The sequence below is a fragment of the Oncorhynchus clarkii genome, chromosome 13 (genome assembly GCF_045791955.1).
Source record: "Oncorhynchus clarkii lewisi isolate Uvic-CL-2024 chromosome 13, UVic_Ocla_1.0, whole genome shotgun sequence".
NCBI lineage: Eukaryota > Metazoa > Chordata > Actinopteri > Salmoniformes > Salmonidae > Oncorhynchus > Oncorhynchus clarkii.
In genome coordinates this window covers 44591210-44616304 of record NC_092159.1, presented here as the reverse complement: position 1 = coordinate 44616304, position 25095 = coordinate 44591210, and the positions used below count along the sequence as shown (strand labels likewise).

The window sequence follows — 25095 nt, the reverse complement described above, 5'->3', positions numbered from 1 at the left end:
TACAATAACACACTATTTCTTCTTAATTTGGGTCGTTAGAGGAAGATTTGAGTCACAGGAGGACGGTAACATTTCTAATTTGGGTTTCAAGATAAACGTTTAAGAACCCCCACTGTAAAAAAACACTTCACTCAGGTATTCAAATATGGGTTGTGTTCCTATTTATTTAGAGGGGGGGGGGGTTATGAGTAAAACGTTTCAAAATTATCTGTTTGTGTGTTGTCTTCAGCAAAAAGACCTCAAAGGAAGAAAATCAATGAGGAGGCTAGTGACACTGAGCAGTAACATAGCAACCCTAACAAGACAAGAAAACAGCCATGTTGAAGAAAGCAGGTATATTCAGGCATAACTGATGTATATTAATGCTGAAGATAGCCAAGCCTTGCCTATGTATTCAAAGAAACTATTTCTGCTCAACAGGCTCCTCCCAGAGGCTGGGCTGGAAATCTCTCTGCCTCTTGCCACCAGGGGGAAGAATTGCATGGTCCCCATATCCTTGACAACTTCACAGAGTTTCTAAATCCAGAGGTGCAACATTGAAGTCTTCCAGGAACACCTGCGAAACAGACCAGGCTGAGGTTTGAGATGAGAACAGTGAAATTAGTTGTTTATTTTCTCAATCTAAAGACACAACCTAGATTTGAGCCAATGTCTTAAGTAGTTGAACATGTTATTACTCCAACCTCGTGAAAGTGACAAACTGACAAGTTTTCATTTTTGTCCAAAAAACTATCAAAAGACATCCTTTAATTAGGCGTTCTGCACATGCGAAGTTTGGAGCTATATGACCATTAGACCAACGCAATGGTAAAACATGCCTGATCTGTGCCGCACATAATGCCCCAATTACGGGATTCTAATCCTGACTGCTGCGGCCGGGTCCAGCTCTGCTAAGAAGCCCGTTCCTCTTTAATCTGAAATCCGCACCAAACCTCTGTCAACAGCTGTTCCCTCAATACGTCGTCAACAACAACCATAACATTCCGGGAGACACCCCAAATGACCCCCAAAACCCTCCAATTATATTATCCTCACTGTACCTTCCTGTTCATGCCAACACACACAAACACACATCATATAATAATAACCTCCCTTCATAATAGATTTGTTTAAATGAGAAGAATACCATCAAGGTCAATAAACATCAAAATATACAGTGATTTCGGGATCCCTTAGTGTCTTATCCAAGTCACTCTGAAATCTTAAGTTAGAGAGGGTCCTGCTGACCAAGCGGGATCTCACTCTATTTGGCAACATTTCAGCAAGAGGCAGAGCTGGCAGGAGGGTGAGGGGGATGCTGTATAATTGACAATATTTCAATGGTACTCATGTCAATGGCATGCGGGTTGGTGAGTGTTTTTCTGTGTGGTAGGCCTTTTGTAGTGTTAACACACAGCCTGAAGACACCTGGGAATGGTCTATGCACGAGTGTGTGTATCTGTATTGATCCATATTGGCAGGGGTATGTGGCAATGGACCCCTATGTAGTAGGTTGCTTGTATTGTCAATATAGACTGAGGAATATGAGTACTATGTTCATGTACGCAATGAAGTGGATCAGCCAATGGACTCAAGCCTGTCGATTTCGTACGGCACTATAGTAGAGTCCATAAAGCCCCTCCCGTCTCCACCTCCCAGTAGTACCACCGGTCGGTGTGTAGGGGGGCTCAGAACTCATCGTCGGAGCTGAGCAGCAGGGTCTTCTCAGTGTCGCGGGTGCTGAGGTTGCTGTGGCTGCGGGACACTGGCGCCCCTCCGCGCTGCTCAAGGGTGGACTGCTGTGTGTACTGCTGGTAGGCCGGGGAGAAGTTGTGGATGGCGTCCTGCACCATGTCTCCGGGGTTCATGGTCTCCTTCAGACTGCTGGAGATGCTCTTCATTGGGGCGCAGCGACCTGCCGGGAGAGGATAGAAATAAAGGGAGGATGAGGGATAATGGAAGAAAGAGTGGAACCCTACAGTGAGCAAACCTGAATGCCATGAATAAACAAAGTGGAGGATCACATAATACTACTGAACCAAACAGACAGAAACAGCCAGTGGAGCTCCTAGTGCATTGCAAGGGGAGAACTCATACACACCACAAAATAATACATTGATAAAAGCAGCACATACTGTACAATAATGGCAATACAAATGTATGACAGCACTGAGGATGCTCAAAATAAATTGTTTGTACAAAATTAAACTCTATATCTCAGAAACAGTTAAAAATAATAGAATAACAAAATATGAGCACATCACAGAAATGGAGTCAACCAGAAAGTACTGTGGCAGTGAGAAGCCAAACACAGCTGAGCTAGTGGTAGACCTACCGTACTGTCCAAAAATAGGAAAGGACCCTTATAGTGCAGCACAAAGAGAGACAGATAAAGAGAGAGAGGAGGGACATAAGAAAATATAAAAGGATGAATATTGAACAATAAAAAAAGAGAAGGGCGAGAGAACAGAACAGGAGAATAAGGAAGAGATGGAAGATAAATGTGAGGAGAAAAAGGGATTCAACAAAATACAAATTGAGTAAAAAACCGAGGGAGAGGAGAGAGAGGGAGAATAAAAGAGAGGATGAAACATTTAGAGACAGACAGAGCAGGTCAGTGGAACAAAGTCACTGAAATAGACTTCAAGAGCAACCATGGAGAACCAGTGTCCTGAATCCTCATTGAACACAGTTCCAGAAACATAAGCAACTGCTTGTGTCATTTAGTCAGGGACACACTAATATGCTAGTGATGACTTGATTTATTTTTACTTAAACAGTTCTCTCTCTAATCTGCATGGATAGTCCCTCCCTCTGTATCCTTACCGTAGGAGTCCAGCCTCTTGTCCATGTAGACCTTGTAGGTGAAGGCGTGGCGCAGGGCCACAGCGGCAAAGAACATCTCAATGCAGATGATAAAGTTCTGGTAGCCGGCGGCGACCGTGCCCTCCCCAACTGACACTTCGGGAGAGTTGATTTTAGGGATGGCTCCACACTTCTCCAGGATGGCCAGCAGCATACCTTATCCCCCAGAGAGAGAGGGAGAGAGAAATCGAGGAAGGAGGATCAGAGTACTGTCAAATCACATTGTGTGTATTATCTGGAAGAAAGGGTCAGCACACTTGGATGCAGCATTATCTATGATACATTGCGTGTGTGTGTCGATCAAGACGTTTCCTTACCCTGCCAGAAAGAGAGGAAGATGACAGACTTGACCATGAGGAACTTGAGCATGGGGCTGTAGGGGACCAGCAGGTTGCGGGTGGCGAAGTAGAAGAGGAAGAGGGCGTAGAGAGACAGGCTGACAGAGAAGTTATAGATGATGGTCACATACAGGTACCCACTGGCCACACTGGAGAGAGAGAGAGAGAGGCACAGCCAGCTATCAGAACAGTGTCAACACATAGGAATGTCTTAGCACAGTCTTGTCTTAGAGATTAAGTAATATAATTCCTACTCTGAGATGCTTGACAACTACAACCCTGACATTTCGATGAAAACAGATTTACAGCCAGAATAGTGCAAATGTAAAAAAACACCTGTGAGAACAAACAAATAACATTTAAACTGTTCATGCAGAAAAGTACAGACAATTAAAGATATTATAGACAAACATGAATCCTCTGTGGCTTTTGAAACAATTAACTTTGAGGTCAACACAGGTTAAGCAAATACTCTGATATAGTAGAGTAGAATGAGTGAGTGTCCCATAGCCCTACGTACTTGAAGTCTCCATCTCTGTACTTCCCAAAGGCCTGCAGGATGACTGTGATCATGGCCATCAGAGGCTTCACCACACAGAACTGTAGAGTGGCCTGAGAGAGAGAGAATATGTAATGCTGTAACAACTCTGTGTTCATATGTAAGGGTTTCTCACAAATAATGTGTGAGAAGAAGGCTTTCACTATACCTGTTTGCAGAATCGGAGGAACCCAATGGAGTAAGTCCTTCCCCAGAGACAGCAGGTGCCGTACACACAGCTGGACCTGTAGACAGCCAAGACACAAGCATTTGGTGGTCTGTGATCTCAAGATCCAAATGGCATGAAGAGGTTCAAACCATACAATAAAGTATTGATACACATTACTATTCTGCAGTTGTGGGATGTTTGAATTACATTATTGGATTGTACATGAATTGTCTTTTTAAATTTTTTATAAGAGAGGACAAAGAGTGATAATAGAGAGAGACTCACTCAATGGGCTTTCCTCTGATCTCAGCCATGATGGCGCTCTCCCCTCCAAGGTACTCATAACACAGGCTGAGGAAGTTGTAGATCACAAACGCTACAGAGGAAACACACAAAAACACATGTAAGCAGTGTCAGAGAGTTGAGAGAATATGGGGGTAGTTGCCTCTATGTAACTACAGCAGTCTTTCGGTTAAGCTTTCATATCCAAAAATCAATCTGTCTGTCTGTGTGTATTTGGTCTGTTTGGACTCTGGGCCTCCCCTTGAGAACCCAGAAACATTTACGAGAAAGAACACTAACACACACCGAAGTAAACATGTTCTATCTAGAGGCATGGGCCATGTTCCTCTCTACAGTATTAAGGCCTTGGTCCCCATTTCCCACGATCAGAATGCTGATGTGCTGTGTCAGTGCATGGGCCAGTGCAGAAAGCAAAACAAGATGAGACAGTCATTGTCCCCAATGGCCTCTGGCTAAACCGCCCTCCATTCTAGCTTGGATCAACATCGCTCTGTCCCCCTGTGTGCACACAAAGCTACCCTCCCCCACTGTGTGTGTATGTATGTGTGTGTGTGTGTGTGTGTGAGACAACGGGTTTTCCAGAGATTACCAAATATTGATATCCATCCAGCTGAATGTTTAGTCCAAAACTATTCAGTTACCATCCTATTTAACAACACATGTACAGTACTGGTATAATCTAATACGCGCCTGTTTATTTGAATACATTCATTAGCATAAATTATTTAGCTAAGAGATTTGAATGGTTCATAGAGATTTCAATTGATTTGGAAATTAAATAAATTGTTTCAAATGAACAGAGCACAGTGGTGGGTCCCGACTCCTTGGGACAGACGGGAGAGTTGAGAGAAAATCCTCTCGTCAGACTGAATTACTTCCAGTTCATCGGGGCAGAAGAGGCACTAGGACTTCTCTCCGTCTCTCCTTTGACTATGAACACTGTTATTGGTGTCATTGACTGGGAGGCATGTGGTTTCAGCTGCTGTCCCAGGTGTTCAGGCCATGCTAATTTGAGGGTGGTGAAGCAACTACAGGACGAATCAATCCTGAAGCTTTGCTGCTCTTTCTCCTGTTCTCGCTCTTTTCTGGCATGGGAAACTCCATTCCATTTGCTTTCCTTGTATATTGTATTTTCACACATAGCTGCATAGAGGTCTGAGCAGACAATAATGGGAATCCCAGTGGCATCCTTACAGTATTGACTCCTGCTATTCGAATGTTTGCAAGCATGCATGTATAAATACACAACATCTGTGTGTGTGTGTGTGAGTGAGAGAGAGTGTAACTTTGACAGCACTGGGGCCCTCTATATTTAGCAGTGTGGAGCCCTGGGGCCACAGCTGCTGCCCGTGCGGTGTGCTGGCAGGGAGAGTCCACTGTGTGTAGCCTGGCTGAGCTGTCCGCTCCCCTGCCGTCAATCCATGCGCTCCAAGCACTCACACACATCGTACAGTACACACACACACAGCATTCTCTCACGCATCGTAGACTCAGAACTCTTTGACACAAGGTAGACAAAATGTGCAGCGCAAAGCACTTGTTCATGCATTGAGCACACCTTCGCACTGAGGTCCCCTTTTCCCCACAGACATAGGGTTGTACATTGTACGTACAATAGTGTTGTCAGGAATAATTTGATGGCAGAGTCCGGTAAGCAAGTGGCACACCTGTCTGTATTATGTAACCACTGTAACAAAATGCTAATGCCAATTTCTGTTGATGTTACTTCTGTTGAGATACAGCCGGCTGATACAGAACAGCCAGACAATTTATCTGTTCATAAGTGAGTGGTTTCTAAAACTCTTCAAGGCTTCAGTCGTTTGCATACTGTTGCTAGGGAACAGGCTTCCCCTCCCCAGCAATCCCAGCAGGCCTTGGAAACAACAAGAGAACAAAGATGGCCACTCTCGTAAAGGCAGAGAGATCGCAAAGGCCATCTGTCACTAGGCACAGAACAGATTCCCACACACTTGATACTACGGACCAGGGGCTGGAACCAGTTCAGAGAACAGAACTAAAAACCGTAAAATAACTACATTTTTCTATGAACAAAATCAGAACCAGGAACGAAAGTGATCTATTCTTCTCCGGAACAGAACCATTACTTTAAAAGCATGGGGACCGGTTAATAATGTTCCGGGCATTTACATTTTTTTTTTTTTTAAGTCCCACAAAATAAACAAAGCACCTATGCAAAGCCCTCCCTCTGTCAATCAGAAACTTCTTCCAGTGTCGTCCTGCTAGAGGTGTGCCGAGTAGTCGGACAAAACGAGTATTGTAACAGATATGGGCAATTTTTGGGAAACGACTTGATCAGAGTATTTTTTGTAATTATCTTTCTCATGTCAGTCAAGTGAGATGCTACATGGTCTAAATAACTTAACTGGTCAGTTTTCCTGTGTGTAAAGAAAAGGATGGGCTGTACATTGATCCTGCTACTCTGATTGGATAGAGTGAAGCTGTATTTCTCTGTGCACTTGCTTCATAATTTCACCCGATCACTTTCACTTCTGTTTCGGTCTGATCATTCAGACTGCTGCTGCCTCCTGTTAGCCTGCTACTATGATAAATCAAATGGCAAAGGCGTTTGGTATCAAGCTATCAATGTGCATAATATCTAACAAGCGGGGCGAGGGTAAGGGAAAAAGATTAAATGGAGTCTTATATCTCCCTCTCTAACTTTAAGCATCAGCTGTCAGAGCAGCTTACCGATCACTGTACCTGTACACAACCAATCTGTAAATAGCACACCCAACGACCTCATCCCCATATTGTTATTCATCTTGCTCTTTTGCAACCCAGTATCTCTACTTGCACATCATCATCTGCACATCTATCACTCCTGTGTTAATGCTAAATTGTAATTATTTCGCCTATATGGACTATTTATTGCCTTACCTCCCTAATCTTCTACATTTGCACACACTGTACATAGATTTTTCTATTGTGTTATTGACTGTACTTTTATGTGTAACTTTGTTGTTTTTGTCGCACTGCTTTGCTTTATCTTGGCCAGGTCGCAGTTGTAAATTAGAACTTGTTCTCAACTGGCCAACCTGGTTAGTTAAATAAAGGTAAAATAAAAAATGCTGACGTGCATTCTGATTGATAGCAAACTTGTCTGCCCGCTAAAATTTGAAGACACACAGGCACACCGCTCCTAATCTGCAACTTATTTGGTCTATAAACGTGCAGGGAGATAAGTAGATGTTGGCAAAATACCTAAGCATATTAAAACCTCTACGTTTTTTTCGATCACTAGTATCATCCGATCCGACTATCAACTGTCAATTTATGGATACAAATATGAGTATGGCCATGTCGGCACACACATACTGCCTGCCAGCTGAAGATGTTTGCCAGTGTGCATGTAGACAACTTGCCCCTCCCCTCCGAAGCATCTCTGTAGTCTACTGAAGTTACAAGTGTGATTCAGAATTTTGGAAGAAAGATTTTTTAATTAGAGAAGAATGGATCAAATTTTTCAATGTTAGTTAGGGATACTATAGTTATACAATTTCACATTGGATTTATTAACTACAAAAAGGTAAGACGTGTTTTTAATTCTGGTGCCGCTCAGTAGACACAAGCTTGTTAGCTAGCTCTAAGCCAACTCTGAAGTTCAAAGAAAAAAAAGTTCCTCCTCCGTTGTTATAATTCTGTGGGTCTAATTCAGATAATGCATGTCATCACAAGATGCTCAGCGCTTCTAGCCAAGTCTCTAACCACCCACAGTTGCACCTTGTGTCCTACACTAGTCTTTTCCATCACGCATGTAAACAACTCACTGAGCTATAGCTTGCCAGTTCCATAGAAAGCTGCTCTATCCATACTGCACACTTGGTGAAGTAATTTAATGTAAAAAAAATAATTTAATCTAAAAAGTTAGATGTAAAAAATATATATATATTATTTCAGAGGTTTAAAAAGGAAAAGAAAGGAACGATATAAACCTGTCATCTTTTGGGGTCGAACCGGTTAAGAACTTTATTTTGCAGGTCGAAAAAGTGGAATGGAACGAAAAAAAAACAATGGTTCTATTCAGAACAAAAGGATTGTGAAATTATTTTGTTTCCAACTCCTGCTACGGGACACAAAACAAGTGCACATGCAAAAACACAATCATTGAAAAAAATGTGTTGAGTACTTGTGCATCTCCGATGGAGTAGAACGTACGTGTGTGATATTGCTTTAAAAAACACAGAACATGTAGTAGCACAGCAGAAAGGTTTCGGCCTTAACAGTGTACTGCAAACAATGGAATGCACCTGTGCTTAGCGCAAATACATTCTTCCATTGCAACATCAAACCATAGACCAGCAGGATGAGCAACAGACCACAAACCATGTCGATCACAGCTCTATTTGAATGTATAAAGAACAAAAATATAAACACAACACGCAACAATTTCAAAGATTTTACTGAGTTACAGTTCATTTAAGGAAATCAGTCAACTGAAATAAATTAGGCCCTAATCTATGACTGTTGGTTACAGATACCTTTAAAACAATGGGCCCCAGGATCTCGTCACGGTGTCTCTGTACATTCAAATTGCCATCGATAAAATGCAATTGGGTTTGTTGTCCATAGCTTATGCCTGCCCATACCATAACACCTCCTCTGCCATGGAGCACTCTGTTTACATCAGCAAACCGCTCGCCCACACACGTAGTCTGCAGTTGTGAGACCGGTTGGACGTAGTGCTAAATTCCCTAAAACAACGTAGGAGACGGCTTATGGTAGAGAAATGAACATTCAACTCTCTGGCAACGGCTGTCGTGGATATTCCTCCAGTCACCATGCCAATTGCAAGCACAGTATCTCTTCTCTCTAAAACAAATGTACTTGTATGTATTTTATGTTTCTCAAGGCATTCTATTCAGGTAAGAGTCATACACCATTGACAGGGTGGGAAGGTTCTCACCTTCGTAGCAGTCGCGGACCGTGTCAAAGTAGACGTAGTACTCTTCGTTAGTGAAGAAGAGGAGGCTGAGCCACGAGTCAAAGGCGTAGATGGGAACGATGAAGAGGATGCGAACTATGTGCCTCTGCTCATTGGGAGAGCTGTAGTAGCGCAGGTGCATGTAGATCTGTCAAAGGGAGAAAGATTGGGAAAGATACATAGACAAGAAAGAGAAGGACAGAGTGAAGAGGGCATCATTTAATCTCAGCTCCTAAAGGACATGGCTAGATTATAATGTACTTCATTGTAGGAGAACAATTTAAAAACTATAAACGTGACAGTTAAATAGACAATCGATTGAAAGGAGGGTGATTGTGTTTGAATATTCAACAGCTTCCTTCTCCCTGAGAGGGACCACAGCTCTGTCAACGTGAGCTAGCTAAAAATGGGCTAGTGTCTCATGAAATCAATGTGTTTTCACTAGGGCTCAGTGACTGTGACTTTATGGTCCTGCCCACATCCTGGGGAGAGCAGTCGACATCATGCGTGTGTGTGATGAGTGGAGCTGTGTTGTGTTTCCATTTGGATGAGCAGGCTCTGTCATCAGTACCTTTTGTCTAATTCATCCTGTCCCAGGTTCCACTTACACAAATCTACACCTATCACCTTTCCTGACCTGGGCACACACACCTTTGGTAAAATAACAAACAGTAGGGCGCTCGCACACAGAGAGCACTGTACCCAGCTTTGTTACTAGGCAACAGCCCCCGCTCTCTGATGTCACTGCAGAGCTAGGTACACCTGTTGTCAGAGCGACGGCTCATCTTTAACCCTTTGTGTGAGCAGCAACACACAATGGAGAGGAATCATTAACCTGGGCCTTTCAGTAGCTCTGAACCTACAAGAGGTTAGTGGTCTGCAGGCAACATGACTACATATTTGAAGACCTGCCACAACTACTTTATCATGGCTGAACAGCCTGAGGTGTTTCAGAGTGCATAATCAACCTGGACTTGGCAGGCGTGAGGAATCTGAAGGGATGCCTTGATATGCTTCTGCAGTTTCTATCTGCAATTTGATTTGTTCATACTGAGATTACTACTGTAGGCACTAGGCATCCATCTTATGCAGCAGTGAGACCACACTAACATATGATTTAAGAACACACAGTTGAAGCATATGTTAGATGCAGCATGCAGAAAAACATAGGAGCGTGTGTGTGTATGTATTAGAGGTCGACCGATTATGATTTTTCAACGCCGATACTAATTATTGGAGGACCAAAAAAGCCGATACCGATTAATCGGCCAATTTAAAAATAAATGTATTTGTAATAATGACAATTACAACAATACTGAATGAACACTTATTTTAACTTAATATAATACATCAATAAAATCAATTTAGCCTCAAGTAGATAATGAAACATGTTCAATTTGGTTTAAATAACGCAAAAACAAAAAGTGTTGGAGAAGAACGTAAAAGTGCAATATGCGCTATGTAAGAAAGCTAACGTTTCAGTTCCTTGCTCAGAACATGAACATATGAAAGCTTGTGGTTCCTTTTAACATGAGTCTTCAATATTCCTAGGTAAGAAGTTTTAGGTTGTAGTTATTATGGGACTATTTCCCTCTATACCATTTGTATTTCATTAACCTTTGACTATTGGATGTTCTTATAGGCACTTTAGTATTGCCAGTGTAACAGTATAGCTTCGGTCCCTCTCCTCGCTCCTCCCTGGGCTCGAACCAGCAACACAACGACAACAGCCACCACATCGAAGCAGAGTTACCCATGCAGAGCAAGGGAAACAACCACCCCAAGGCTCAGAGCGAGTGAAGTTTGAAACGCTATTAGCGCGCGCTAACTAGCCAGCCATTTCACTTCGGTCACACCAGCCTCACCTCGGGAGTTGATAGGTTTGAAGTCATAAACAGCGCAATGCTTGACGCACAACGAAGAGCTGCTGGCAAAACGCACAAAAGTGCTGTTTGAATGAATGTTTATGCGCCTGCTTCTGCCTACCACCGCTCAGTCAGATACTTAGATACTTGTATGCTCAGTCTGATTATATGCAACACAGGACACGCTAGATAATATCTAGTAATATCATCAACCATGTGTAGTTAACTAGTGATTATGATTGATTGTTTTTTATAAGATAAGTTTAATGCTAGCTAGCAACTTACCTTGGACAGGCAGTCTCCTTGTGGAGTGCAACGAGAGAGAGGCAGGTCGTTATTGCGTTGGACTAGTTAACTGTAAGGTTGCAAGATTGGGTCCCCCGAGCTGACAAGGTGAAAATATGTCGTTCTGCCCCTGAACGAGGCAGTTAACCCACCGTTCCTAGGCCGTCATTGAAAATAAGAATGTGTTCTTAACTGACTTGCCAAGTTAAATAAAGATTAAATAAAAGGTGTAAAAAAAATTAATAAAAATAAATTGGCGCCCAAAAATACCGATTTCCGATTGTTATGAAAACTTGAAATCGGCCCTAATTAATCGGCCATTCCTATTAATCGGTCGACCTCTAGTATGTATGTGTGAGAAAGAGTTCACTAGCCCCTTACCTGGTGGCAGGTTATTAGCAGGGCTGTCCAGACAAAGAACCCTGACACGGTCTGGGCAGTGGAGGTCATGAGGAAGTATGGTTCCTCAGGGGTCACCAGGGGGGTGTCTGGCACCCAGGAGGCATTGGAGCCCGACGGGGCCGCTGTGGTCGTGGACCCTGGGGCCATATCGGCTGGGGGGTCATTTTCCATTCGATCTGACAGGGGCATGCCGCGTCGCCACAGCTCCTCCATCATCTGGAGGGAGACAACAGGGGGAAATGGTGGGTTTTTGGGTCTTCCGGATATTCACAATCACACATTAACAGAAGTAGCTAAATATGTAGAAAAGTTAGAGCTCCATTAAGGAACAGTGTGCCTCCCAAGGGACCAATACCCTAGTTTCTTTCAAGGTTATCGAACACATCACACATGGATGGTTGTCTCGGGCATACCAATAAAAACCTACTACTTTATTCAATTGAACAATTGAAGCTGAAACTAACATCCTAGTGGACAGAGAAAATCTAAATAAGATATGGAGAGGAGAGAGAAAGAGGGAAACCAGAAGGAGCTGAGTGAGGAAGAGAGAGCGGGACCAGAAGGAGCTGAGTGAGGGAGAGAAAGGGGAATCAGAAGCAACTGAGCGAGGGGAACCAGAAGGAGCTGAGTGAGGAACCAGAAGGAGATGAGTGAGGGAGAGGGGAACCAGGAGGAGCTGAGTGAGGGAGAGAGAGGGGGGAACCAGAAGGAGCTGAGTGAGGGAGAGAGAGGGGGGAACCAGAAGGAGCTGAGTGAGGAAGAGAGAGGGGAACCAGAAGGAGCTGAGTGAGGGAGAGAGAGAGAGGGGAACCAGAAGGAGCTGAGTGAGGGAGAGAGAGAGAGGGGAACCAGAAGGAGCTGAGTGAGGGAGAGAGAGGGGAACCAGAAGGAGCTGAGTGAGGGAGAGAGAGAGGGGAACCAGAAGGAGCTGAGTGAGGGAGAGAGAGAGGGGAACCAGAAGGAGCTGAGTGAGGGAGAGAGAGAGGGGAACCAGAAGGAGCTGAGTGAGGAAGAGAGAGGGGAACCAGAAGGAGCTGAGTGAGGGAGAGAGAGAGGGGAACCAGAAGGAGCTGAGTGAGGGAGAGAGAGAGGGGAACCAGAAAGAGCTGAGTGAGGGAGAGAGAGGGGAACCAGAAGGAGCTGAGTGAGGGAGAGAGAGGGGAACCAGAAGGAGCTGAGTGAGGGAGAGGGGGGAACCAGAAGGAGCTGAGCGAGGGGAACCAGAAGGATGCTGAGTGAGGGAGAGGGAGTTGGAAGTTGAGAGAGAACACAGGGACAGAGTGAATCAGTCAGACAGAGCGAATTGGTGTGACATGGGCTGAGGGCCCACTGACCCAAATTCTCCTTCTCCTCCTGGTTTGAGAGCAGGGGCGAGCGTAGGAGCCACAAATACACCAAATAAATCTCTATGGAGCACACTGAAGGACAGACTGGGTATATCAGTGCCAGTGGGACATATAGCTAATGAGAGGAATTTATTGAATGACAGAAAAATTGTGAACATTTATGATGTTGGTTTGAGTCTTTTAGCTGTCAGCAGCACATGATCAATTATCAAAGTGAGCAAGGTAACAGACTCCTATTGCTCATTAGGTCTGTATTGCAGAGTAGCCAGATATCAGTTTTCTAATGGGAAACTGTAGGCTAAGTGACCATTAGAAAGATGGACAGTAGATACTCCACATCCTTGTACTCAATCTTGGCATTAGTGATGCTCACTAGGTAATGTGATTGCTAGACGCATCAGTCTGGAGTCCAATGATGGCAAATAACCTAATCATTCAGAATAAAACTACTAATTTAAAAATGGGGATTCAATTAATATGCATGGCTAAATATAGGCAGGCCGTGGCCATGGGTGACTCACGCTGCTGGACGAAGCCTGCTTTATGCTTTAATTTTGAGGGGACAGTTACATTTGAATGTCACACTCGATTCCCTCAAGTTGGGTTTCTCAAGTAACTATTGGTTCGTGATAAGCATAGACTATTGACTGATGACTATTGAGGTTGAATATCAGCAATATGAAGGCCTATTCTGTATAGGCCTAGAGAATGAATGCCTATTCGGTTTATAATGTGATTTTCCCATGACACAAATGCTTAATTATTAATTAAGGGTTGAGACAGTAGTAAATAATCAAAGTATTGGTCAATATTGATATAAGGTATAATGCTGTTCAGTTGTAATTAAGAGCCATGTCTGGTGCATTTCGTTTGGTTCAAAGACCACATAATTCATATAGACACGACAGGGAAGACCCCATCAATCCCTGCTTGACTGAGCCGGAGGGTGTATTTCATACCATCTATTGTACTTTGACCTAAATCCTATCAGTCATGCAACATAGGCTTTTTGACATTGATGCCAAAATAAAACGAGATACATTTCTGCAGTTTTCCTCTCCAGATATACTAAAGGCATAACATACTAAGGAGAATATAGGGCGTTGTACTGAGAATGAATGAACAGCAACATCATTTCCATGCAAAGACTTCAATAAAAAACATTAAAACAATAGCAGCTGCCCATTTTCATATGAGAAAAATAGGCAACCAAAACCTCTTTATGGATGGTTTCATTATGAAAATTGTCATTGTACAACAAAGTGAAAACAGGAGCTGAAATTACAGCTGTGTCATCAAAGCGAAAGCTACATTCGTCGTTCGTTTGGAAACAGTTTCTTTCCATCCATTCTGAACACAAAAACACAGCGCGAGCGGTGGCTTACCTGCCTCTGCTGCAGTTGTTTGATTTGTGTACACACTGCGGCTGTTTGAATCCAAGCATAAATGTATCCTAAATACGTTATTAGCTACGACAGACACACATTCATAACATAATTCATACTCAATTAAAATTTCTGCAATATAACGTCAAGTGAGCAACCAATTTAAATCATGTTTACAGTTGTATCTAGCTCGCTAGCTAACGTTAGCATAGCTAGTTAGGTAGCTGCTCGCAAACTCTTCAAAGCCTAGGCAAATAAACTTTTGTCTGTACTAATTGTCCATCTCATGTAGAAAAACTTTATTCAGTCACTATAAATTCGGCTCCGTTCTTCCCCTGTATCTCTCCTAGCGATTCACTACCCTAAGATTTTACAGTAGCGAAACTCCTCCACCGTTCCTGCTTTCACGCAGGCGCAGTAGCTTCATCTCCTTGAGCCACTTTCCCATGATGGAGCTCGTATATGCCAGCTGGTCGGTCTTGCATTGTTGTCCAATTCCAAATTTCTAATATTTGTGTATGAAGAATTTACCAGGTAGTATAAAGTTTATTCATTCAGTAGCTTTGTTTTCATTCGATTAATATTTCACATTTTATTGTAAATACATACGTCTTAATGAAATAAACGCAATTACTTAGCTCGCTCCAAAATAACTTGTCACAAAACATTTGGATAATAGTTTCTCCATTTTAAAGTTAATTTCTTTCACTTTGATATACAAATCAAGGGGCAACCAAGCTTTTTTCCATTCAATTTCAGTAATATATCCATTCCAGAATAATTTTATTTATTAAAATCTATAAGATTAGGCAATGACAAGAACAATATTTTCTTACATAATTTCACAAATGTTAACCCTGATCCTTTTTAAAATTTGTATCTGCAAATGAAATGTACAATGTTGATTATTCCTCACATCTTCATGTATTCAAGTGTAGTGACTTACTTGATTGTATGTTTAGATTTAAAAATATGTACTGAGATGTTTCTCATTACTGTATTGAGAATTTAATTTGAATTTGGAAAAAAAGCATTTCAGACTCAGTCACTCCTCCATAGTCCCCTGAAATGGTCCTCTTTTAGATACAATAACATGCAATTTCCCAAATGCAGTGTACAGCTACAGTACACAAGTGCACAGAACTGAAGTAGAATAGAGCCATTTCAACAAATTACTAAAAAGTGTGGAAGTTTTATTTTTTATTAGGTCATAAAATATACACAAATACTGTTTGTAAATAAAGTTAAAGTGTGTTAAAGAACTGTACAAGATATCAGTACATACATAAAGTGTATACTCCCCATAACCTGACCAGCGCTATCCCTCCCCGTAGTTACATTGCCACTGGGTCACACTGGCTTGCCAAAGGGACATGTCGCAAACACAGGTCATTACCAGAATCTGTGACATCACTGTGACTGCATCCGAGTCCCAGTTATCATCAATGACATCAAGGGTGCTGGTAAATGACATCCAGGGCCCTCTTATTTTGCAATAGAAAACGCTGATGACGTCAACCCCTGTCAGCATCCTCTTTTCAAGAGTGCTTTTTTGTTTTAAAGGAAAAGTAGACAGCCCTATATCAGGTCCTTGGTGGAGAACATGGACAGCCTCCAGGAAAGGCTTTGGGTGGAGTGATGGGGAGAGTAGTGACAAATTCTCAACAGGCTATGAACAAACTGCTGGGAATAAAATAAACGGGACAAAAAGAGGAAAAACAAAGTGCAATACTTCAAGAGTTTCCTCATACACAAGAGAAACAAAATGGAGTTTCAAAAAAATAACAGTGAGATGGACAATCTCAAATAATGAGGCATGAGAAATGTATAGCCTGCAGTTTGTCCCTAGCAGCTCTGTGGTCTTAACAGGGGACCTATGGAATTCTGAGAGTCCATGCACCAGACCTACACTTCTGACGACACACACACAAACCAGTTGGCGATGTAAAAGTTTCTAAAATTCCTCCCAATTTAGTACTTAATATTTTCAAAAATTCTGATCCCCAGCCACAATTTATGCATTTAGCATGTATTTTTCTACATTACACCTTAAAAACAACCAATCACATTTTGGCTTTACACAGAAATAAAATAAATATTTACAGTGAAGTAAAAAAAATATTAAAAAGCCATTCCACTTCATGCACCCCCCCCCCCCCCCCCCCAAATCAAGTACAGAGTGCATCCATTCCCATCAGACCAACAAAAAGAAAATAATTAAAATAAAAGTTGACGTTAAGAACAATCATGAAAATCATAGCCATCATCATTTGTCAACTTGTTCATCGCAGTCTCTGGTCAAATACAATAGGCTTGTGATTCTCCCATGTCTTAAGAGTGTTGCAGTCTTAAAATAAGCATGGTTGCTTTGACCTTACCAACCTTCCAAATATTATGACCAAAGAACACAAATCAAAAAGGAGACCTAAGTGGGTAAAAAGGGAGGATTTAAAAAAACAAGTGTGGATGAGATGGGAGAAGGGTAGAAAATGCATGTTCACCTCAATCATTGTGTGAGGTGTTGGCTTTTGGGCAACATCAGTTCCAAAGAGGGCTAAAGTAGAGAATTAGCAATTCAGTAAGAGGTAAAGTAGGGGAAAAGAACCCAACACTATTTCTACACCATTACAGCTAATAATCACTTGCTCTTTCTTTCTCATTGCTTCATCTACCACCCACCCATCTCTCTCACCATTCCTTCTCTTCAGCTGTACCTTTCCTTTTCGAATTAAAACATCAAATAAGAAACTAAAATTGCCCAAGCCTCAACAGGACCCCCACCAAATGAATATGATCTATTCACAAAATATTCACAGTAAATGATACTAATGGAGTACAGCCCCTTACTATTCTATAAATGAACTGGTTAAAACATACATGGGTACATTTGTGTGTGTGTGTGGTCTTTGCAGTGTAAACAGAAATGGCTAAATGCACACAAGCCCAAATTTCGAGTTGACCTTTCCTTGGAACGCGTTTGTGCCCGCAACTATATTTGGCAAAGGAGCACCTGCTTGGCTTTTTCAACCCCCAATTAAGTCTTCTACCTCTGCCAGCCGCCCAGAGAATAGTGGGGGAGGGACAAAGGTGTGTGGCAGGGGGTGCATGATCCAAGCTACCATGGGGTAAATAGGTCAGTGGAGAGGAGGGTGTTATTCACTATCTTATCCTCGTACTATTACAGGCCAGGTTTATCCCATCAAAGTTAGGGTGGAGGGGAGAAATTCCTGCAGTCCTTGACCAACTGCCATCCTTTCATCAGTTTATGATTCTCTGTCCTTTCCTCCAAGATCCACTTATTTGTCCAATTAGCAAAAATTCACAACAGAAACAAAATTGGGACAAAGGATCTCTTGAAGCCCTGCAATGGAAGATTGCGTATTTAGTCAGATGTGTAGATAGTGTTTTTTTTGTGTAATTTATCACCTGTCTGACAAACTAGGTACATTTAAGTCCGGTGTGTCAACTTAGGGAAAGAGACATCCTCACCTGTCAGGATCCAGTGAATGTGGCGCTGAAGGTTTCACTTCCCCAGGTGCTCAAATGGCATGCTGACCTGAAGAGAAAGAGAAGAGTGGAGAGAACAAATGACTCAGAAAATTGGAGTGCAAATGAGAGGGCGAACGAGTGCTTCAAATCTGGCACAATTAAAAATTAAAAAATAAACCCACTGCATGCTACATAATATAGAAGCTAAACACTAATAGGAAGTTCTCTGAAACTTTGACAAGAAATGTAATCTTGTTCTGGAAGGGTGGACATTTTTCTAGTTGATATTCCCCCTCAAAAAGTTGGTCATAGGAGTTGGGCTCAGGTGCATGACACCTGGGTTTTAGGGTTTGTGATGACGTATGATGGGGTAGCGTTAGCGTACCTGCGATGTGGAAATTCGGGATTGGTCAAGACGGGCTGTGAGGTCAGAGGATGACACGTTTGCGGGGGCTCCTCGGTGTAGCCGCATGCTCACCTTCCGCTCACGCTCAGCGCGAGAGATAGCCCGCGGTGACGTGTTCCCTGAAAGAAGAAGAATACAAGGGAGAAGGCCATTTAGAAATAGAACTGTTGACTTTGCAAACTGTCATTCCTGTCAATGTGTTTACAAAAGTATTTATCTATATCAAAAGCTATTTCATTGTCACCAGCGATGAAATCGGGGAGTGGTCTGCGGCTTGGTCTCCGTTCATTCGTAAATTAGTCACACGCAATCTGACAGCACTGGGACGAAACTTGGATGAATGTCTTGTCATAGGGATCCGGCATTTACAAAATTACACTGATTGGCAGGAGGAGGGAGCTATAGTAATTAACTGAAATGTGTTAGACACACACACACACTCTCTCTCTGCCCTTTTTGGATCATTTCCTAAATGTTTCTATTCCATTCAACTATAGCTCTAGTTAAAAGAGCACAGGTGTGTGCTCACCAGACTGCTGCACCCGTGATGCAGGGTTAGAGATGGCCTGCTCAGCTCCATTCCTAACTCTGTTGGCGGCTGGTGGGTTTGGCCCTGGCGGGAGACCCCGTGCAGCAGATCCCCGAGGGCCTCCTACGATACGCTCGTCTCTTTCGTCAGCTCCCCTCCTCTCACCGTCTTCTGCTGTCCTACTGGCACCCTGAGAGGAGACCACACAGGTTTCAGCAAACCCATAACTACATAGAACTACATCCAAATCTTTCAGAATCATTCTGGTTATGTGGAAACACTGGATAGTGTATACATACCACTGCTTTACAACCCTGGTTTTGGAGAGCTACCCTCCTGTAGGTTTTCGCTCCAACCCCTTGTAACTAACCGGATTCAGCTTATCAACTAGCTAATTATTAGAAATCAGGTGTGCAAGATTAGGGTTGGAGTGAAAACCTACAGGACAGTAGCTCTCCAAGAACAGGGTTGGAGAGCCCTGGTGTAGACAGAGAATGTAGCACTTAGTTCCTGGTAAAGAATAAGAGCTTTGGTGTGGCAAACTCACAAATTTGAGCATGTTCCAGTCGAATACGTAGTCATAGGAGAAGCCTTGTCTGTGGAACAGATTCCTGAAGAGCTGACGAAGGTATGAGTAGTCTGGCTTGTCATCAAAGCGCAGCGAGCGGCAGAAATTCAGGTAGGTGGAGAACTCGGCTGCAGACAAGCAATGCCAATAAAAGGGAAGGGTGAGCAAAAACCCAGGATTGAGAGACTATGGTATATGCAAACATTTGTTACAACATAATGGGGAAGGAAAATAGTTGTCCACACACATTGATACAAATGTCACAGCCCAGACAGATACTAGCAGTCACTTACAGGGGTATCCTTTGCAGAGCACCTCGATGGGGGTGGACATCTTTTTCTCGCTGATGCGTTCGTACTTCTGCCTCTTTGTGGCGGCTTTGAGGCCTTGCCAGGGCAGAGAGCCCAGGTTGAAGTACATGAGGACATATCCCAGAGACTCCAGGTCGTCACGCCGAGACTGCTCTGAAGAACGGTAGACAGGTTTGAATGATTTGCTATTTAGGACATAGACAGGATTGAGTGGTATCAAAATATGTAAGCTAAGAACAAGGGGACAATAGTCACTACATCTCAACACTAGGCATGAGCATTGGAGGGTAAAATGAAATCACATTCATGAAGACATTTAGATACTTCAGCCAAACAGGAGGTGGTGATTTAAAAAGTTCCTTACCGATGCCCAGGTGGGTGTTGATGGACGCGTAGCGTGCAGTGCCCGTCAGGTTCTTGTTCTCCCTGTAGGGGATGTGCTGGTGTGTGCGGGCGTCTCTGTACTTCTTGGCCAGGCCAAAGTCGATGATGTACACCAGGTTGCCCTTCTTCCCAAGCCCCATGAGGAAGTTGTCGGGCTTGACGTCGCGATGGATGAAGTTCTTGGAGTGAATGTACTCGATGCGACTGATCTGGGGAGGACAGAGGGGGATTCAGAAGAAAAGAAAAGCGAGACAACAAAGCTCTGCTGGCATAGTCTGTAAAAACCTTGAAACGTTACTGTAAGCTAACCGTAATTTGAACCCTCCAACAGCCAATGCCTTTCGGGGGCACAACATTGGTAAAAACAGCAACAATAAGTAACAGAACAAATCTGAGCAAAAGGAGGACAGGAAGTAGAGAAAGGAGAGCCGAAGACCATAGAAGAGTAATACACAGCAAAGTTAAGAGAAAAGGGTGACACAGCAGCAGAAGCAAAGTTAGGACAGAAGACAGAGAGGTGAAGGGTATAGAGGACAAACAGTACAATGAAAGTTGAGGGGAAAAGATGACACCATAAGAGTTCTGTACCATCTGGTCTGCCAGCAGTAGCACCGTTTTGAGGCTGAACTTGCGGGAACAGAAGTTAAAGAGGTCTTCCAGACTGGGGCCCAGGAGCTCCATCACCATGACGTTGTAGTCTCCCTCTGCCCCGCACCACTTTATCGAGGGAATCCCCACTGTCAGGCAGACACAAATAATTAGCTTTTAGTGTACATCTAACCATAGTTACATGCGCATACATCCTTTATGACTAATGTCATACAACAACTTCAGCAAGAGTGTTTCAGTGCTCAACACATTGGTTTTGGTGAACATGATACTTCTGAAATAAAATAAATGGGTACATTTGACCATTTATGATTCAGTCACTACTTACTGATCCCAATACACTCAGATGTGTCAATATGGCATTTGCTAGGAATTAATAATGTTCCTTCTCAGTCACCCCCCCCCCCCCCCCCCATTCTCCTCACCTCCTCCCTGCATCATCTTGTAGAACTTGCTCTCGATGTGCAGCTGTGGGTGTTTGGTCTTCACACATTCTAGCTTAATGGCCACCTCCTCGCCCGTGGCAATGTTGGCACCTGAGGAAGTGCGTGCACACACACACACACACACATTAGGGCTAGACTCAGGAACAACTTGTGAACCATGAACATGGAAAGAAACTCCAGTTGAACACAGAGGGAATGGAAAGTCTAAGGCTAAGGGGAGGAAAAAATACAATATGGGGACTAGGCCAGTAGACAGAGGCAAATGGAGAAAAGGACAAGGAAGAAGAGAAATGCCAACAGAGGGAGATGGAGCACTTCCACTTACCAAGGTAAATGTCTCCAAAGGACCCACTCCCTATTTTCCGTCCCAGTCGGTACTTGTTCCCCACTCTCAGATCCATGGTGTTGACAGTTCACTATAGACACAGAACAAACAGACGAGAAGAGGCCAAGATGTTACGAGGCAATCCTGACCGCACAGTCTTATATTTTACACTTGGCATAGGCTAATTTAAAACAAATGATACAAATACAACATAATCCACTAGACCTCGAATCGAAGGCAAACTTTGACTAATGGAACATTTCTTCCCCAATCAGCGGTAGGCCATCTTACAATCACTTTGCACATTCCAACACAGGATGACCATTAACTGCAAACACCTAAATGAAGTGTGTAGCTTGAGCGGGTTGATTAGCAGACAGATGTCTGGATTCCAGCGATAGGCTACATGATTACATTTGTAGGGCTGCTGAGGAGGTGGTACAGAGAAAGTGGGAAATACAGTGGGACATTTGGAAGATGAGGCCTGAAAGAGAGACAAGAGAAAGAGCAACAACATATCTCCCTGGAAGGGCACGGGAGAGCTCCCCAGAGTCAGCTGGGGCCTGGATAGTAGAAATTGTCTGACACGAGGGAGGGAAGGAAGCGAGTCTTCTGAGCCAAACTGCACGTGACACTGGAGCAGGATCATCATTTATTTAGCACCCTCAACCACGCCATATTCTGCAGCCACTGCAAAGGCGCTGCTGCGTGGACTGTATGTGTGTCAAAGCCCAGAAACGACTTGGACCTGGAGAAGGATATATGAGGCATAATTTATAGAGTGCCACACCAATGTAGGTGGCCTAAGAAAAGCTTCTTCTATCTCTCAGTTGACAATGGGAAGCATGATTCAGTCAGTTCTCATTACTAAACTACTAGAGCTTTTCATTGTGTGTATGACCTTATCATGTTTTTCCTATGATTAGGCCTAGGCCATCCTACAACACTGACCACATTATACCTCACCATGATTACGGGTCTACTTCCTCTCAACATAATACTTTGGAAATGGAAGTAGCTCACGCCAGAGCAGAACGAGGAAGAACGAGAAGAAGCATTCTCAGTCAACCTCAGTTTTGTGGGCAATGGACATACCAATTCGGGAATGGAAAAAAGTAATCAATTGCGCAGGACTAGTTGTGCATATTTAAAAACTACCAAGGGGAACCAAATACCTTTCCGGAAATTATTCAAAAAAATGGGCATGAGGTTCTCTCCATTGCCTGTGGTGTTGTCAGAAGAGGCATCAGCTGACAGAAATACAGATGTGATGGTAGTAGATGGATTAGGGTTCATAAAGGGTTAGGTTTCTTTACAACATGAGGGTTTTAACTGTAGAGACCCAGCTCAGGCCTAACATTAATCAGGGCCTAAGTATTAAACACCATAGATGAATTGCTTTGTCAGAAATAGAGACATTGCTTTATATCACACATTGCTCCCCCGGGCATGACATTCAGCTATGGAATACTGTCAACTATAGTTTGTCACAGTGCAGAAAATCGCAATGGTCTACCGCTGGTTATTCAGTTTGTAACATGGGACTTGTGATAATTATTTAGCAGTTGATTCATTCTACTGGGTCATGTGAGAGGTTTTATCAACAGATCACAGTTCAGAGCCAGGCTTTATATTTTGGTAGGAAACGATCAGGACCTGGTAACTACAGTGTAAACCATACACTCCGGCACCATGTATTGCAATATTCAACCATTACCACTACTCCCATGAAACACTACAGTATTTATTGACTTGAATCATTTCATCAGTGTGGGCCTGTAACCTACATAGAATTACAATGCGTTCTCTTTAAGAGGAATTCTGTCTTAACAAAAAGCTAGGAGGATTTCACAACCACATGAAAAGAGGCTGTCTTTTTTCAGAAACAATACAACTAGGCCTACATAATGCCAGTCTATTTCACCTAGTGTTAATGTATTAGCTAGGTACGGCAACGTTAAATTTAACATTTGCATGGACAAAATCCTTTTACGGATTTGAGTATCATCAACCCAACTAAACATCTTCTTACGTAACCTTTTAGAAAGCTGTCGCTGCGTTGGTAACAATCAAAAGGGAAGCATCTCAACTAGGTTGAATAGTTGTGACACGATCACTCAAGTCGAACTAGTTACAATAATAATAATAACAACAACATCTACCGTACACTTCAAACAAAAGGTTGCTACTGTGACAATACCAACTGACCGTATACAGCAGTGGTTGTGCCTAGCTAGTAAGTAGCCTGAGAATACGCTTGCGCTTCAACCATGTACCAGTCATTCACACAATTTTAAATGCCTTCAAGCTTCACAAATAGTTGACAGTGTATATGATCATGTAACATTTTGACTTTATTCTAGCCGCACCCTTACACCGGGGTACCTACCCTAAGTTCTCCAGTGATAGCCATCTATTCGCCCCTCCCCCTCTGAATACAAGACTCCGGTTCGGTCGAATCAAGTTCCCTTTCCCCCCTGGTATCGTCGGTTCCCCAGTACACTACTCACACGATATTAGGTTTATTCGAGAGGTGGTTCAGTGGCGGTGCTGATCCGAAAGATGTCAGTCAGACTGGGCCCCGGGCAGCGAAGGATGGGAACGGATTCTGGTGGCTCTCATACCCCAATTTTCCTTTTGCATCGGTTGTACTCCCTGTTAATAGTCCCCGTGAAGCTTCAATACGAATGGCCGTCTCTATCAGAGTTCTGTCTCCCCCTCTCGTTATTTGCAACGCACCATTGACAACATCTATGATGTCAGAAGCACCCGGATTGCCTTAAAGAAATAGAACAGCTACAACTGTAGACATTCTTAAATGTTACACATTTGAGGAATAGGCAGCCTCAGAAAATAAATGTAACTGAATTAGTGGAAATAGGCTGCATTTACACAGACAGCCCAATTCTGATATTTTTTCTCTCACTTATTGGTCTTTTGACCAATCAGATCAGCACTGAAAAGAGCTGATATGAAAAGATTAGTGTAAAGAAGATCAGAATTGGGCTGCTTGTGTAAACACGACCATAGAGAGTTGGCTTTTGTTCAGTTATTCAAAGAATAGGTATTTGCAGGATGATTAGATTCTTATGAACATTGTTCTGAAGGATAATAGAGTGAAGACAAGAGCCATCAAAACAAATAGCAATGGTTCTGGTTTAGAGATAGTGAAGATTCCATCCAGACATTAGTCCTCATGCACATTACCAAAGGGTTCTGCACCCTGGAGTTTGGACACAAGCAGCAGAAGTGAAAGAACAGCGGAGGTCCCCATAAAGTACCTCTGGACCCTGATGGTTTTGCACAGTGATGGGAAACTGGCGGGCCTCCCTTTTTGTGGAACCCAGTTGGGGTCTCAACTTGATGTTGAAAGTCAGAATAGGAGAACACACAAGGTGCAATTTCCAAATTTGGTTGTGCATCAACAGTTTTTTTTCTTGTTATGGGGTGGCAGGGTAGCCTAGTGGTTGACTAGCAACCGGAAGGTTGCAAGTTCAAACCCCAGAGCTGACAAGTTACAAATCTGTCGTTCTGCCCCTGAACGAGGCAGTTGGCACTCATTGAAAATAAGAATTTGTTCTTAGCTGACTTCCCTAGTTAAAAAATAAATA

General features: G+C 43.1%; 2 protein-coding genes across 5 annotated transcripts; both read right to left on the bottom strand.

Moving 5' to 3' along the window:
• Nucleotides 1-579: 579 nt before the first annotated feature.
• Nucleotides 580-14846, bottom strand: LOC139364838 (transmembrane protein 184B-like). Its single transcript, XM_071101977.1, has 9 exons — nt 14418-14846; nt 11666-11902; nt 9117-9282; nt 4175-4265; nt 3890-3965; nt 3703-3794; nt 3162-3331; nt 2806-3000; nt 580-1894 (listed from the first exon to the last, which is right to left on the bottom strand). The coding sequence occupies exons 2-9, from the start codon at nt 11900-11902 to the stop codon at nt 1668-1670; spliced, it is 1254 nt and encodes a 417-aa protein (XP_070958078.1). The 5' UTR covers nt 14418-14846; the 3' UTR covers nt 580-1667.
• A 758-nt stretch (nt 14847-15604) lies between these two features.
• Nucleotides 15605-24197, bottom strand: LOC139364837 (casein kinase I). Of its 4 annotated transcripts, XR_011626505.1 has the most exons (12): nt 23995-24197; nt 21485-21575; nt 21139-21249; nt 20693-20841; nt 20085-20313; nt 19703-19873; nt 19389-19537; nt 18842-19031; nt 18292-18431; nt 17907-17973; nt 16919-16971; nt 16781-16842 (listed from the first exon to the last, which is right to left on the bottom strand). XR_011626505.1 is itself a non-coding variant. In XM_071101973.1 (11 exons), exons 2-10 carry the CDS (start codon nt 21558-21560, stop codon nt 17941-17943), a joined length of 1248 nt encoding a protein of 415 aa, XP_070958074.1. In that variant the 5' UTR covers nt 21561-21575; nt 23874-24196; the 3' UTR covers nt 15605-17778; nt 17907-17940. The 4 variants fall into 4 exon arrangements, 3 of the variants coding, with proteins under 3 accessions (XP_070958074.1, XP_070958076.1, XP_070958077.1); XM_071101973.1 differs by having other exon boundaries at nt 15605-17778; nt 23874-24196; XM_071101975.1 differs by having other exon boundaries at nt 15605-17778; nt 23997-24186.
• Between the last annotated feature and the right edge of the window lie 898 nt (nt 24198-25095).

Bases quoted from the DNA above. Each gene is read 5' to 3' on its own strand.
- LOC139364838 (XM_071101977.1), bottom strand. From the start codon at position 11,902: ATGATGGAGGAGCTGTGGCGACGCGGCATGCCCCTGTCAGATCGAATG. The intron at 3,332-3,702 runs GTACGTAGGGCT...CTCTCTCTCCAG, and splicing joins TACAGAGATGGAGACTTCAA to TGTGGCCAGTGGGTACCTGT. The intron at 1,895-2,805 runs GTAAGGATACAG...CTCTCCCGGCAG, and splicing joins CAAGAGGCTGGACTCCTACG to GTCGCTGCGCCCCAATGAAG.
- LOC139364837 (XM_071101976.1), bottom strand. From the start codon at position 21,560: ATGGATCTGAGAGTGGGGAACAAGTACCGACTGGGACGGAAAATAGGG. The intron at 21,250-21,484 runs GTAAGTGGAAGT...GCACTTCCTCAG, and splicing joins CTTTGGAGACATTTACCTTG to GTGCCAACATTGCCACGGGC. The intron at 19,538-19,702 runs GTAAGTGACTGC...GCTTGTCTGCAG, and splicing joins GCTCTGCAAAGGATACCCCT to CCGAGTTCTCCACCTACCTG.